We start from the raw sequence: 16,622 nt of genomic DNA on the forward strand, positions 1-16,622 counted from the left end.
AATTCCCTTTCCCCTCACTGAATTTCCCTATATCATTACTATAGCATAGTTCTTCATACACAGTCATATGTCCATCATTGTGGGCATGGACAATGGCAGATATAGTTAACAATTTCATTGGAAATCCATCTTTGCCTGAAGTAGAGATACATACTGCATTGTAACTGTGCAACAGAGATTATCATATCCAGATGTGAGGATACAGTGAGTATAAATTCTTTTTTTTTTTTTATTGAAAAGCCAGATATACAGAGAGGAGGAGAGACAGAGAGGAAGATCTTCTGTCCGATGATTCACTCCCCAAGTGAGCCGCAACGGGCCGGTGCGCGCCAATCCGAAGCCAGGAACCAGGAACCTCTTCCAGGTCTCCCACGCGGGTGCAGTGTCCCAAAGTTTTGGGCCGTCCTTGACTGCTTTCCCAGGCCACAAGCAGGGAGCTGGATGGGAAGTGGAGCTGCCGGGATTAGAACCGGCGCCCATATGGGATCCCGGCGCTTTCAAGGCGAGGATTTTAGCAGCTAGGCCACGCCGCCGGGCCCAAGTATAAATTCTTAAGATTTATTGATTGATTTGAAAGGCTGATGATGTGAAGGAGAGAAAAAAAAGAAAAGATTCACTTCCCAAATATCCACAGTAGCTGAGACAGGCTAAGCTGAAGCCAGGAGTCAGGAACTCCAACTGAATATTTCATTGTTCTAGATGGTGTCAGGGACCTGAGTTACTGGACCATCATCTGCTGTCTGTCAGGTGCATGACAAGGATCTGGTTTGGAGGTTTAGCCTTGATTCCAGGCATTCTGACAGGAAACAGTGTCATCCCAAGCGCACCTTAATCTGCTGGGTCACAACAACCTGCCCTACCTGTATTTTTCAAATAAATGTGACAAGAGACATTTGTTCTGCTACTGCTTTTAAACCTAATACGTGTAAGACTTAATTTCTGTGCAGGGATACTCGCATCAACAACAGCTGCATCCTAAAACTCAAGAGATCAAACCTTGAAAGCTACATGCTAATAGGTTATTTAGTTTTCCAAAATCTTAAATTAACAACAGTTGGCAATAGAGCTCCTTAAAATTCCTTTTGTTCAGGATCCATTGTGTTGATCTTAAAGCCTGCTTTTTTTTTCTGAGATGATTGAAGCTGAGAGCTCCACCTAGTGGATTCAAAGGATTTTGCAAATTTTGCAGAAACAGACTGTTATCTAGAAAAGCCTTACTTTTACCTCTCTTAGAGAAACAACAGGTATTACAGGCTTGTATCGCGGCTTTAGGATAATTGTCAACAAAATATTTGCAGATGTATGAAATGTACCAGGATATTTAATAGCTAAGCTATAGTTTGCAAAGCTGAATTTTCATTTTCATACCTTAATTAGGAAAATAAATCTGACATAAATATGAATATAGAATCATCTGTGTAGAAAGCAGTAGTGTGACACCAGTAATTTATATTTGTGTAATAATTACCATAAAATAAACATCAAGTGTAAAACCACTGAAGCATTTCTTTTCCTGTTTAACATTTCATTTGTTTGAGGTTCCTTTTTCCTGTTTGACTTTTTTCCCAAACTAGGTAATACTTTTATTTCCAATTCTTTCATGTCTTAGGGAAGCATACTTAGTTAATTGTTTCCAATATGTGTTATGCAGTCATAACACATATTTGCTTTTTACCTTATATTCACACTTTTATTATGTTGATGAAAAGGAATTATTGAGAATATGTCTTCCAAAATAATGCATTTGAAACGCATGCAAAGCCAGGAGGTTTGTGTGTCCTTTTGAAGAAAGCTAAAGTAGAAAATGATTATTATTTGAGCAATTTCACTCACTTTGTTCTACATCTAAAAATGATGTGCTAGCATTTTCAGCAGATGGTGAATATGTACAGGTTTTGGAGAATTTTCAGCTTCATTTATTCTACTAGGAATTAGAGGCACCTCCCGTTCTACCTCCAAATGACCATGTTTTAACTCTGGTAAGAGGGACAGCACTTGATGTGTCTCCACTGTCATTGCACCTTCCTTCAGGGCACTGTTTATCCGGTGGAATACTTTGAAACTCTTTCAAAGCAAGCACATTGTTGTTAATGTGAAGATCAATTTTACTACGAGGCATTCTATTTTTTGGTTTCACTTGTGACACTTAAATCTGTAGCTGTTTTGGCCTCCTTGACAGAGGCTGAATCATTTCACATCTGTTTTTCACTTTTTCCATGTTCCCAAGTTTGTCGCATTCCCTTCATGGAATCTCTTAAGGTCATTGTTGTGGTCTGAGTTAACATAGTAGTTTGTTGTGTTCTCACACTATATATTTTACTCTTCTTTCCCTGCTGTTTTTGTCTCTCGTGTTTTGTTGCCGTCATCTCCGGGCAATGCCTCTGCACTGGCAGGTCCTTTATCACCGCTGGCTAGGTGCCAAACGGCTGGACTGCTAGGAGGGAAAGTGTCGATATCATTGGGAAGCTCTTTTCCGTTTTGGATGAGAACAGAATTTGTCTTCATAAGTGGTAGGGTGTTCTTGGATTGTGTCAGGGGAATGAGGGAGGAATCATAAGTTTCAGTGTTAGGAAGATGTTCTCCTCTATCATTGCCTTCCGTATCCATTATGCAATGTTCCACAATTTGAAGGGATAGTTTTGGTTTAGCTTCTAATGTCTTTTCTTCATGTCCAAGCGGGTCATAATTTGAATTTTGCTTTTCCTGTTTTAAAACCTGACTTTGACCTGATACGTGCTTCTCAATGTAGGTTTCAGCCAGGTGGATATCTGGAGGTTGTGGTTGTGTCTTTGAGGACAAGAAATCTTGGCTTAACTCACTGGTCTTTGATTTCTCCTGTTCCGTGTGCTCAGGGAGCGCCGTTGCTCCCTGGTCAAAAGCCCTCCTGGAATGCTGCAATGATAAAACATAATTTCCTGTATGTTCCTGATTGGAATGTAAAAAGCCAGGAACTTCTAAATCGAGCTGATTCACACACTTGCTTTGCTCAGCTGAGAGCTGAGATAGTGGGCTGTTGCACACAGCACCAGAGGTCAGGGGCTGAGGCAATGGAGAGCAGCTTCCTTCAGGAACTCGAACAGCTGGGTGACGGCTGCCATCTACAGACCTCGGGTTAGCAACCAACACAGGGACGTTTCTAGTGTTTCTTTTGTAATATGAGTTCTGCTTGAGAAGGAGCCTCTTTGAAGTGAGTCTAACACGGCTGTTATTCTCTTGCACTTGAGGAAAACCTGCAGTCGAAATAAAATCTATTTTGGCTTTTTTCTCAGAAGTTTTGGATAATTTCTTAGGCAGTAGCACTATGTGTTTCTTTTGAAATTCTAGCAACGATTTTTCTGGATGAACTTTGACTTTTCTAAAAGGATGTAAATTTAATTTCATTCTTAAGTCTTGTCCTTTAGATTTCCTTTTCAGGTCAGTTTGACCAGTTCTCTTCCTTGTCAGAATCTGTGAATCTGAAAACCATTTCCCTCCTTTGTTTTTCTCTCCAAGGCTGCTGTGTTTTTTAAGCTCCAAGTTTATCCAGTGGTTACTTTGATTTTCCTGAAGTTTCCAATAGTTTGATGTTTTTGGCATCATTGCCGACATATCTTCTTCTGCTAAATCAGGATTGTGGAAGGTAACCCTTTTTGGTGAATACATTTTCTTGATTTTTGTGGATATCCCTGATATATCTCTGCTGTCTTCTCTCATAAGGAATTTTTCTATTGCATTATTGATTTGGATTTGCTCTTTCTCAGACTTTAAATGTTCTCTGTGATTTCGTTTCCTTTCTTTCACATAATCTTGAAATTGACCATAGGGCACATATTTACATGTAAGAGAATTGTTTAACTGAAAATGCCTAGGCCTGCTCTGTTCTAAAAGTCTGTAAGGCTCATCATGTTTTGATCTCTGCTTTTGTAAGATCCTTTGAAGACAGCATTCCTCAGGCTCACAAGGTTTGGATGATAAGCTTGGAATAAAATGTCTCTGCCTGTGAGGTTGTAAACCATTGTCTTCTTTTTCTGTTGGAGACTTCCATGATTCATTTGTTGAATATTTTTCTCGACTTTCCGTTGCCAGGAATGGAGCGGATGTTGCATATCTTCTTCTAAATGTGTCACTGCAGATACCTGCTGAACAGTAAACACAGAATTCAGTACTGTGCCAAGCTTGCTCATCTGAACTGATGCTTAGAAACTAAAACTCGGAGAGGCATGGGGATCGCCCTCTGACTATGTCCATTCCTGAGCATGTCCTAGTTATTAACCAAATGTACAAGGCACATTTGATCGGTGGGTATATTTGCAAGAACACTCTTAATAGCCATATTTCAGGCAGTTTGGATGATGACTTAAAAGTTGTAGAATTAATAATAAAAATGATACTCATACTTTCATGTTATTAATTGTTGTCTCCAAATAGGAATATTATCTAAACATTGTTCAAACAGCCATAGTGATTTTTTTTTCTGTACTCGCCTTCAAGTTGGAAATCAAAGATTGGGTGGGAAGTGGGTGCATTTTGGAGTAATTGGGTGCAAGTAAGAAAATACTCTAAACAACAAGACAAATACTTGTGATTTATGGCCTCAGAGAAAGCAGAGTCTGCACATACTTTGTCTCCCATAGTTCACATCAATATCCATTGAATATTTGCTCAATCAGTAGATCTTGTATCAAAATAAAGCATCTTTTGTGTCTTTCCAAAAATTTAAGTGCCCTCATACATATAGCATTTTTGTATAACTTTTTATAGAATTGAAGGATAAAATTGTAGAACAACATGACATAGTCTTATTCTGTTTGAATTTTATATGTCATTTTTCATTTCATACTTGCCTTTATTTTTTTCTATTGATTAACAACACTTCATTAGGTGACCGTAGCCACAAATGGCAGGTAAAAAATACCAAAATGAATAGATCTTTTGTTTATATTACATCGATGTCTGTCATTGTGTTAATTATATAAGTTCGTACATGAGCAAACACATTTAGAGTGACCAGATGTTTTCCCCCATCACATATCAATTAAATAATGTGGCCAGAACTTGACTCAAGGTACACAAGACTTTCATCTTGATCATAATATATCATCTTGGTCATAATATTTTTTAATTGTAAATGACATCTAGTTAGTACCCTTTCTCTTTTTGCATGAAATTGTTTTATCTGGAGGAAGAAATAACTGAAGCCTAGACTAGCATCTAATTCTAATCTAAGATCTGCTATTACCTTTCTTGGCAACCTTGAAAAAGCTACTTGAAAAAGCAACCTTGAAAAGTAGCTTTTTATAGTTCCCATGTGGGACTATAGAAATGATTCTGGGGAAAGAATTTGTGCCTTTTAGATTCCCAGACTGTTCTGAAACTCAAAGATAAATATTAGAGGCCCGTGTTAAGGCTAACATCTAGGACACCAGCAGAGAATCACATCTTACACTGGATTGCCTGGGTTCAAGTCCCAGGTCTGCATTCATTTCTAGAGTCTTGTTAATGCACACCCTGTGTAGCAACAGTGATGACTCAAGTAGTTCTTTGCCACTATTGGAAGATCCGAGATGAGTTTCTAACTCTAGGCTTTGGTCTAAACATTTGTGTTAATTTGAGTGAATTGAACTTGGAATGAAAAGGCTCTCTCATGCACATGCGCTCTCTCTGTCTCTCTCTCTCTGTGTCAAATAAAATAAACATATACTTCTAAACGGCAAATATTAAAACTATTGGACTAAATCATCTCTAAAGTCCCCTCTACCTATGAAACTCTAGCTCTATGTTTCCAATGATGTTGTCTCCTTCTTAACTTCTATTATGGAATGGGCTTCAACTGTTCTCTTCCAGTATCTGCCTTTCCAGCTCCATCCAGTACAATGCCTTCCACATAGTAGCATTTCAGTTACTTTTAAAAAAATAGTTGTGTTGATCTGACAAACCAGTGCTGTCAGTGTGAAACAAGAGAGTGGGTTTTAAATGATGTAAATATCACATTTCCTTCAATATAGGAATCTCCCACTGAGAAGTTAAGGCATTGAACAAAACTACAATAAAACATCTGTCCATAGTTTGCTTTCATTTCTTTAAAGATTTGCTTATTTGAAACCAGAGTGACAAAAAAGAGAAGTGACAGGTATAAACAGACAGAATTCAGTCTCTTCAATATACTGATTCACTCCCCAGATATCTGCAGTGGCTGGGTTGGAGCAGAAGAAGCAAAGAGCCAGGAACTTCATCCTAGTTTCCCACAAGAGTGACAGGATCCCAAGTATTTGGGCCATCCTTCAGTTTTTTTTCTCAAGAGCATTAGCAGGTAACTGGATTGGAAGCACAGCAACTAGACATTGAAGCAGGTCTCTTAGAAGAGGTGCTGTTATCACAAGTGGCGGTTTAACACATTCCGACACAATTCCAGCCCAGTATGATTCCTGTAAAGTCTAACTCTTTATAAAACAAATCTAATATGATTTTGTTTCTGGGCCACATATTTCTTTCCTTAACTATCCCTCTCTTGAGTCTGATAACCAGCCCTCAAAAACATAAGCACTAGAATCTGAAGAAAGGAGTGAAAAGCTTACATCCTGTTTATAACAAACGTGAAATAATAAATGATATCTTCTTATCCTGTTGTCCCCTAACCCATCCTTAGGGCCATATTTTCATGGTAAGAATTTTACAGGACAGTTTTTCTGTCTTTGATATTCTAAGGACGGAGGAGAGGGGACTTCTACTTGTAAACCAAGTCAAATAAATGACAGTAGCCTCTTTTCAGAACAGCTATAAAAATTTTCACTGTGGAGTCTGAAAGCAACACCTTACTATTCAACAAAAAAAGGAAGACATTTAATTCATTGCCTCTACCAAAATATTGACATTGTCCATGTATAGTGGGTAGATGTCATGGCCAGATTCACTTGGCTCCCAATATGAGACAATGAATTAAGTCCTGACTTTCCCTGAACTGGGAAGTTATCATTCTTGACAGCTCAGCAAGCGAAGTATGCTTCTTGACATTGTTCCTGGAATGAATCACGAGCATTAGAAGGCACATTCTTCTAATTTGTCATACTCTGGAAAGGTTGCTTACTGCAGAATTGGCATCAGAGCCCAATGGATTTGGAAACAAAAGCTGGTACTTACATTCCCATAAATCTTAGCAGCATCATTGCTATTTAAAAGGCTTGTTTGTTTTTTCCTTGGCCTTTTTATTTTGACATTGTTGGATATTGGTATAAGATTTTAGTTTAGTAGACAGGAGACACACTCTCAGCCCCCTGACAATGAGACACCCCAACATTACCCCACAAATCACATACGTATATAAACATACACATACACACACACACACACACACACATAATCTTCAAAAGCTTAGAATACAGATAGACTGATGCTGCAGTTTTAACAACATTTCTTTCGGGGGAAATTAAAGGAGGCTCCCACTTTTCATGTAGAACTAAACAGTCTAGCATCGTTTTTTAAAATAGGACAAACTTACCCATTGTTCTTGTTACATGCTGTGGCAGGGTTTCAGCTTGGACCTTTCTGGTCTCACACTCCCTGAAATTTTCAACTCTGTTTGGGCAACATCTTGTAACTACGCCTGCTTCATTAAAAGCGGCCATCATCCCAGGAGGCTCTGAACATCCTGTCTGCAACAATCTGCCATCCAGGCAAAACAAAGTACTGTCTGCCCCATGGTCCTTCCCTTTCAGGTTTCTAAATGATCCGTCAAGGGCTGTGGACTCAGAGGACAGTGTAGCTTGATGGCTGTTTTCCTGTGAAAGTGGCATTTCCTTTCTGGATCCCACAATGGACATGACCTTTATCTCGCTTTCCTGAGTTAAGTGGCAGTTACAGTCTCCCTTAGCGTAGTAATTTCTTGCCTCATGAGCACACAGGGATTCATCGAAGGTTCTGCAACAAAGGTTTTCTGATGTGTGTTCATTTGATTTGCCTTGTTGGAGTTTCCAGTTAAATACAACTAAACCTAGGCAAGTGAGACCAACAGCTCCTGTGATAAATAAAGAGACCATTAAAAGATAATATCATAGAAAGAAACATATAAATCACCAAATGTGAACCTCACAAATATAAAGGTTAATGGCTCAAAGGGTGTCAGAAGGGATGGGAAGTCCATCACCATTTGGAAAAATATCAGGCTAGATATAGGCTATATAATTGACATTGTTCTGCCCTCTAATTTGGAACTTTCTTTGTGGATGTTAAAAAGTATAAGAAGCAACACCATCTGGATTCTCTCTGGTAGGGATAAAAGGTTTTTTCATGGACTGAAATTCATTCAAGATAAAATAATTCCTGCATGAAAATTGTATTTTCTGCCTATTGAAGAGCAGTTTACTCCCAATTTCCTGTTTCTTTATTTCATAATCACTGAAATGACTACAATTAGTATATTTTCTGAAATTCTCATATACCCTAATACCTCCTTCCAAAAGAACAGTTGATCCTATGTGCTATTGAAATATCTCAATAATCCCTATAGCTTCACCACCACCAGCTCACTGATTGTCATTAGCAAATAGGCCCAACTCCTTGGTATTCATGGATCAATATTATCTGGGCCTTCCCTCTTCCTTTCTAGCCTTAATTTACATTGCTTTCATACTCAGACACCCTAGTTTAAGCTTGTCATTAGTCTTAACACATACATGTAAGCCTTTGCATATTCTCTTAATGATTTTTGTAATATATTCTTTTTCATCTTGCAACAATCATTTTCTTTTATGAACTCTCACAATAAGATGAATAACATTTAATCTCAGAAATTCTGGAACTGTCAGTTCAGTTCTATGTGGATAGCGTTTATCCTCTGAATAAAAACTGTAGGGCACAATGAGTCTAAACTTGACTGTGCCTCACCTACTCTTATCTCACAGATCACACCTTAAACTACCCAGACACTCAAACCAAAGTCTCTGGGTCCTATAACCACTTCTCTATTAAACAGACTTTCTTTGAATCTTAGCACTTAAAAAGGGACTGTGATAATGACGATGATGATGGTGATGATAGTCATCCCTTCCCTTCTCCACTGTATACCCTTTTCTTCTAGAGCTATGCATTGTGGGAAAACAAGAATGTTCCATTTCTACTCCCAGTGCTTACAACTCGGGCCCAAACAAGGTACTCCAGAAATGCTTATTGAGCATACTTAAACAGAAAATCTATTTACAAATTCTGATAATGGACAGTGTTAAGTGATATAATCTTACAAATCCCTCAAATGGCCATCAGAAAGCACAGACTGAATAGAGAAATCCACATTCAGAGATCAGGTGTGTCTGTATCTACTGTGTTAATTTGGGCAAGTCTGTTTCCACTTTTGCAAAAGTGAACAATGAAGGAGATAAATTCATCATTCGGGAAGACAAACTCAGGCAAACATTTAATTGTCTATACCTATGCTTGGTTCTTTCCATGGGAACTTGATTAATAAAATATGATTGCTTGTGAACTTAAAACAGAAGGCAAGATTCAATGCTTGCTGTCATGCCGCAGGTTAAGCCACTTTCTGCAATGCCACCATGCCACATGGGCATTGATTTCAATCTCAGATGCTCCATTCCCAAAACTAGTGGAAATTGGCCTGAATGCTTGGGTCCCTGCATCAACAAGGGAGACTTGGATAGAATTCCAGAATCCCAGCAATGGCATGACCTAACCTTGGAAATTGGGGCCACATGGGGATTCTCTCTCTCTATTTCTCTCTCTCTATTTCTGTGTGTACGCTTCTACCCTTTTTCTCTCCCTCACCCTTGTTCCTTCTCTGTAACTCTTCCCCTCAAATAAATTAATATATCTATAATTAAAGAAAAAAGGAGAGTGAGATGGGAGGGTTTCAGAAATGATTGTTTCAGCCTTTTCAATTAAAGATTAAGTAAAAAATATCATTTGTTATCATAAAAAAAAATCTTCCAACCATTTCACATGTTACTATTTCTTGAAATCTAATGAGCTTATTTTAATTTATTAGACAATATACTATGGAAATGCTGTATTATAGTGAAATAATTTAAGTTTTTTCAGGGACATCAACTCAGATGTCCATCAACTGCTGGCTCTATAAAGAAAACATGATATATATACACTTTAGAATACTATTCAGCCATAAAAAGTAATGAAATCCTATCTTTTGCAAATTATGGATACAAATAGAAGTCACTATGATTAGTGAAGCAAGACAATCTCAAAAATACAGATATATAAAATGTTTTCTCTGATATGTGGCAGCTAATATAGAATTCAAAACTATGTATCAGAAAGAACTGATTACCTTGGAATATGATTCTCATTTTTAGCCTGTGTTTATGCCTCATGGAAATGTGATCTTTCTACAGTTTTACTTGTTAAATGTCATGATTAGCGGTGAATTAAGCTGTGAATAAGGAATGTTTTACAACTTTGTCTTTGCAAAAACTGTAATAGAAGGCAAGAAAGGAGCAGTGTTTGCAGAGGAGTAGGGGAGTGAAAAGTGTTGTTGCCTGCTTGGAACTGGACCTGTGGTTTGTGTAAAATCTGCTCATAGTAATAAACACACTTAAATGTGTTGAAAATTATCTTGTAATATTTCTCAAATTAAGTTCTCAAGAAATCCTCTGTAAACAAGAAATGTGCGATCAAATAAGTTTGAGAGATGTTGCGCATTGCATCTTCTTACAGATACCTAATGATCATTAGAAATGGAAAGCACACGGGCTGCCACAATGAATAAGCCTGCATTACATTGTTTAACTAAACATTTCTCAAACTTCTTTGAGCCCTCCAATCTATTGCATATGCATGAATTTACATTTTACTGGAGTGCCTATTAATTATCCCCTAAAACTAGTGTTCTAGGGGGCAAAGTTTAAGGAAAAGCTGTCTTTTGTCCCATCGCTTTTACCTTTTATGGTAAATTATTTCTTAGCACACATAATTACTGACATTGTTGCAGCATTTTATTTATCTTTCTAAAAAGATTTTAATTCCCTCTTAAGTAAGTTTCACTAATGCTAGTAGTAGTTTCATTGTCCAGTCCTGATGCTGGTCTTCATTTATTCTGATTAGAACTATGACTACCATGAGTTAAAAACCTGATGTTCAATTCGATTTCTGGAAATCTATGAATAATGATTTTAGTACATATGCAAAAATCAGTTTAGTCCTGGATATCATTTCTGGACTTCTAGTCTTCTGGCTTTGGAGCACTGCACACATACATGTGAACACACACACACACACAAACCACCTCACTATACTCTGATAACATATTGGAAACTACTTGCGTTATCTAGGTAGCTCAAGAGATCTTCATATGGTGTCAGCATTGAGGCACAGCGGGTTAAGTTGTGACCTGTTATGCCAGTATGGTATGCAAGTGCTGGTTCCAGTCCTAGCTGTTTTATTTCTGATTCAACTTCATTACTTGTGCTTCTGGGAAGGTAGCACAGAATAGAGCATAAGCCAAATCCTTGAGCTCCTGCCTCCCAAAAGGGAGACTTAAATGGAATTCCTGTCTTCTGGTTTCAGGCTGACCTAGACTCTGCTATTGTGGCTATTTAGGGAAGAACCAGTAGAATGAAAATTATCTTTCTCTGTTTCTCTGTCACTTTATATTTCAGGTAAAAAAGTAAATATTGAAAACAAAAGCAAGTCTCATTCATTTACAGGTATTCAACTAATGGCACTATGTGTTGTTCTTGACATTCATCCAGTGAGATATAGAGTTCATATGTAGTTTTTTTTAAGATTTATCTGTTCTTATTGCAAAGTCATATATAGATAGATAGAGAGAAGTGGAGAGACAGAGAGGAATATCTTCCATCCAATGATTCACTCCCCAAGTGAGCGCAATGGCTGGAGCTGCACTGATCCAAAGCCAAGAGCCAGGAGCTCTTCCGGGTCTCCCATGTAGCTGCAGGGTCCCAAGGCTTTGGGCCATCCTTGACTACTTTCCCAGGCCACAAGCAGGGAGCTGGATGGGAGGCAGAGCTGCTGGGATTAGAACCAGCAGCCACATGGGACTCCAGTGCGTTCAAGGCGAGGACTTTAGCCGCTATGCCACCATGTGGGACCCCATACATAGTATTTAAAAATAGCTTCTTAATTATTATTAAAAAGAAAAGGACTGGGTGTTGTCCTCTCATTTGTTGATTTGAGAAGCTATGGGACAAATTAGATGAAATCTTTAGAAGAATTCCAAACAGAAAGAAAACCAAAGGTACAGTTTGACTTGTTCTTTTTTTTAAAAAATGATTTATTTATTTTTTTAATTACAGTCAGTTATACAGAGAGGAGGAGAGACAGAGAGGAAGATCTTCTGTCTGATGTTTCACTCCTCAAGTGAGCGCAATGGCTGGTGCTATGCCGATCCGAAGCTGGGAACCAGGAACCTCTTCCAGGTCTCCCACGTGGGTGCAGGGTCCCAAGCTGGGTCAAACCACAAGTAGGGAGCTGGATTGGAAGTAGAGCTGCCGGGATTAGAACCAGCGCCCATATGGGATCCCGGGGCATTCAAGGTGAGGACTTTAACCACTAGACCACACCTCCAGGCCCTTGACTTGTTCTTAAGCATACAAGTTCCAAGATTTAACTAGAACAATTGAGCTTCAGAACTCATACATTTCACTTCTGTTTCTTACTTGCCCTTCCCTGTAGATAATAGGATACAGGCAATTTTCAAAATACAATCTCCCCGTGCAACAGGAAAAGTGCACTTACTATTACACATATACACAAAAGCTTGCAGGAAAGTGTGTGTGTCTCATCATTTTTTTCTCTCTCACAGCAGCATAATATACAATGACTTCTTTGTTAAATGAATAATCAATAAAATGTAGATACGATTCCCATATTATAGAAAAGAAAACTAATGTCTAAATAGCAAGTTACTTCATTCAATAACACAATATTAGGTATATCTGCACTGAAGCATTTGAAATTCTAGCTGAGAGCCTTTTGCTCTATATGTTGCTGCACTAGGAAGTTATCACAGCCTCTGCTATATCAGCTATCATTTTCCCAAATCTACAGGCCGTTTCTCTTTTCCGTATTCTAGCCATTTTCCCCAATTGCCAATGAGGATCTCATATGGAGTAGGGAAATGAGGAAGACATACATCTCTCTGCCATACCTGCAAATCCAAGGACGGTGAGAAGGGCCACATCTTGCCCTGGGAGGAAGGGACGTCTGTCCTTTAGAACCAGGGTGAGATTGGGTGCTTTGGGATCACAGTTGGTTTCAGACAACTTCAGCAGGTTCCTTGTGATGGCCATAGCTGCAGCAGGCACCTGGCAATTCAGGTCCCTGGCATTGGTGAGCATGTGAGTAGCAGAGGAAATGTAGTTTCTTAAAAACCGGGCAAGGGGGTGGAGAGCACAAGTGCAGCTCCACTGGTTCTTGTCTAAGCTCAGAAGGATTAACTGCTTCAGCGGAGTAAAAATGTCAGGCATGTGAGTCAACCGGTTTCGTGAAAGGTCCACTTCCTGTAGTTGAGGAAGGGGTTTTAAGGCCTCTCTCTCGATGTAGGAAATAAAATTGTTAGATAAATCCAGATGTCTGAGATTATGGAGGCTGGTACCTGCAAAGGAGCTGTCCGTGAGATTGGTGATCTGGTTTCCATCTAGCTGGAGCCGGGTTAGGAACCGGGTGTTCCGGAACCAGGAGGCCCGCAGCGTGCGAAGGGCGTTGTGGCTCAGCACCAACACCTGCAAGCTATGGAGCTCACTGAAGGTGTCATCTGGGAGCGATGAGCTTGAGATTTGGTTGTGCCCCAGCAACAAGGTTTGCAACTGTGTCAGCCCATTCAGTGCCTCTTGCTCAATGTTCTTGATCTTGTTTCTGCTCAGTGAGAGCAGTGCCAGATTGAACAAGAGAGACAGGTTTGTGCTCTCTATAGAGGACAGGTGTCCGTCAGTGATGATGAGAAGCCTCGTGGTCACAGGGACTGCTGTGGGGAAGAAAAGCACAGACTAGAAGCGGGGACACACAAGAGCGCCGGAGTGCACCGGGAAGGAACAGTCAACTGCACCTGAGCAGCCTTACCATATGGGTGAGAATGACCTCCACAAGGAAAACGTGATGTCTAAGTTTGAGAAGCAGCAGGCTGTGTGTAAGAATGAGGAATTCTAATGTTTGTTACTGTGACGTGCTTGTTTCCTTGAAATGCCAGCGTTTAATTTGTTCTTTGAATTAGCTTCATTGAAGTTGATTTCAGGTTGGGTTCTGCCCCGGTCCTTGTCATGCTGTACAGATTTTGCCCAAGCTTTCTGGTTTGGAAGTTTCCCAGTAGTTGTGTAGATTTGTGCTATGGAGTCAATCATATTTTCTCTAAGACATAATGGTGTGAGTAGGGGCATGAGGGAGAAAGAAAGAAGCCTTGGTTTTTTCTTTTTTAGCTTCAGGCTAAGAGTTGGCAACTTGGTAAGGATCTATATTCTCTCCAGACAACCTAAGGATCTGTCAGTGGGGTCCTCATTATAGTCTGAGCCATCTTGGCCTCTTGTCTAATATCTGTTTCCTCCGATGAAGTCTGTCATGTGATGACAGGTGGTACTCAGGACATCCAACTGTTAAATCCCTTCACCATAATCACCTCTGAGGTATCACTGCTCTGTCATTAGAAATCAAACTGCTTTAACTCAATAAAGATGTATTATAATCAGGAGTTATTGTAATACATCTTTATCATGCTAAGCTTGTTTTGACTATAAATGACAATGTCATAAGGATGGAGGAGTCCATTGTTCCTGGGAGGTCTACCAGTGATATTAGAACAGTCAGCCATGTGGGAAGCAAATAACAATTCCCTTAGGGCAAGCACACTGCATCGCTGAAACAAAGAGTCGAAAAAATGTAAATGGCCAAGGACTTTCAGAATGCCTTCTTCGGGAAGAATCAGTCTCAGCTGTGCAACACAGGCGAGCTTAAATCATGGCACTCTCTATAAATACACACACACACACATAAATATACACACATATACAGATGTATATATGTATACATATGAGAGAGAGAGTGAGAGAGACAGATTATTTATTATTCAGTGCTTGAATTCAGTTAGTTCTGGCCAGTTTAGCATTTTACTGCATTCATTATTGTTTTTGGTATGAGGTAAAGGAGTTTTGTTTTCCTGGCCTCAATCCTTCAGGGATTTCTCGGCTTTGGATGAGCTAGCTGTTATTTCTGTCAATCCTTTCTTGTCTAGGACTTGACAGAAACCCTACTCCGAAGTCATCCGTTTATTTCTTTCTGTGAAATCTGACTTCACAAATGTGGCATTTTGAAAATGAAAAGGGGAATCTGGAGGTGCAGCAATGTAGATGAGAAATATTTGTTTCCTCCTGACAGCAACTGTCTGATCAGAAAAAGAGAGATACCATGTAGTCAGTAAATGTATTTTAGGAAGGAGGGGACTTAGTGCAGTTACAACACTGATTGGAAACAATGTACATATCGAGGAACCTTGAATCCTTTTCTGTTCCTATCAGGGATGATGATAACCTATACTCGAAATTCTTAGCCACAAGGTTTTAGAAATGAAAGAAATTATTATTTTCTACCCAGTCTTAACTCGGGTTTATTGCTGAAAATTTTTCAGTGGCAGAGCTTATAGTTTGTTTATCTTGTCTTGGATATCAGAATGTAAATCACATCCTCCTCAAATTTGTTAATAAGGTGTCTTATTAAATTGTTGACTTAAGCAAGCAATATGTAATGAATACAGGCAGTGTGTCTTGTGAGTATTTCTACAGCTCATTTACCACCCATAAAAAAGACCAGACTTTCAAAATGAGATGCACTTTGATAATAATCTGTTTCAGTGGTACATCACTTAATCTTACTAATGTTGAACAATTGTAGTTCAGATTTCTGATTTGGTTGTATTTCTTTCAGCTGGAGGTAAGGTTCAAATCTGAAGAAAATATGGACAAAAATAAGATCAAATCATTCTGTGAGTTTATAATTGCACGGTATTCTTTAGCAAAAGAAAAGTATTTCTGTTACCTCTGAAAGTCTTAAAATAGCTTTGGTTGAGACCAATAGGAACAAGAAAATAAAGCACTATCATTGGTCTCTTTAGCCGTTATAAAGGCCAGCTCTTTAAAAGGTGACTGCTTTCAGGCTGAACCCAAAGAGCAGTCAGAACAATTATAGGTTTGGCAGGAAATTTACCAGATAAACAGAACACTGCTTTTTAGAGTAGTTGATTGTATTACCTATTACATAGGGTAGCTGCTGACAGAGGGTTGCATCTTTGGTACACAGCACACAGGACGTGGGGCAAGCTGCCACCAACCTCAGCATGATGGTAAAAAGAATGAACCATGCACCTGAAAGGAAAGTAGAGGGCAACATGCATCATAATGTTGCAAGTATTGTTCAAGAGCTTAGCATACGCAACCCAAGAGGCAGCCAAGGGATTTCTGCTCCTTAAAAGATACTCTCCTGTTTTCACAACATAGCAAGTAAATGTCTAGTATTTTTATTTCACATGCGATTTAAACTAAAACTTTAAAGATTTTGGGTATAAATTCAGAAAACTCATATCTAGGACATACCTATTAGTATAGATAATTAAAGAAAGCAAGCTACCCTGTAGAATTTTGTATAGTTTATAGTGCTTTCCCACAAACATTGTCTTC

General features: G+C 39.0%; 2 protein-coding genes across 3 annotated transcripts in view; one reads left to right on the forward strand and one right to left on the reverse strand.

Annotated features, from left to right (window-relative positions):
* The window catches only part of TNNI3K (TNNI3 interacting kinase), a 281,015-nt gene that overhangs the window by 201,624 nt on the left and 62,769 nt on the right, over nt 1–16,622 (forward strand). The window lies entirely within an intron of this gene.
* On the reverse strand, nt 1,826–16,284 carry LRRC53 (leucine rich repeat containing 53). Its single transcript, XM_036494533.2, is given in 8 exon segments — nt 1,826–1,887; nt 1,890–2,038; nt 2,040–2,135; nt 2,137–2,292; nt 2,294–4,115; nt 7,475–7,990; nt 13,112–13,927; nt 16,197–16,284. Coding segments are annotated over 8 exon segments (3,705 nt in total).

This window comes from Ochotona princeps, chromosome 2, assembly GCF_030435755.1.
Source record: "Ochotona princeps isolate mOchPri1 chromosome 2, mOchPri1.hap1, whole genome shotgun sequence".
NCBI lineage: Eukaryota > Metazoa > Chordata > Mammalia > Lagomorpha > Ochotonidae > Ochotona > Ochotona princeps.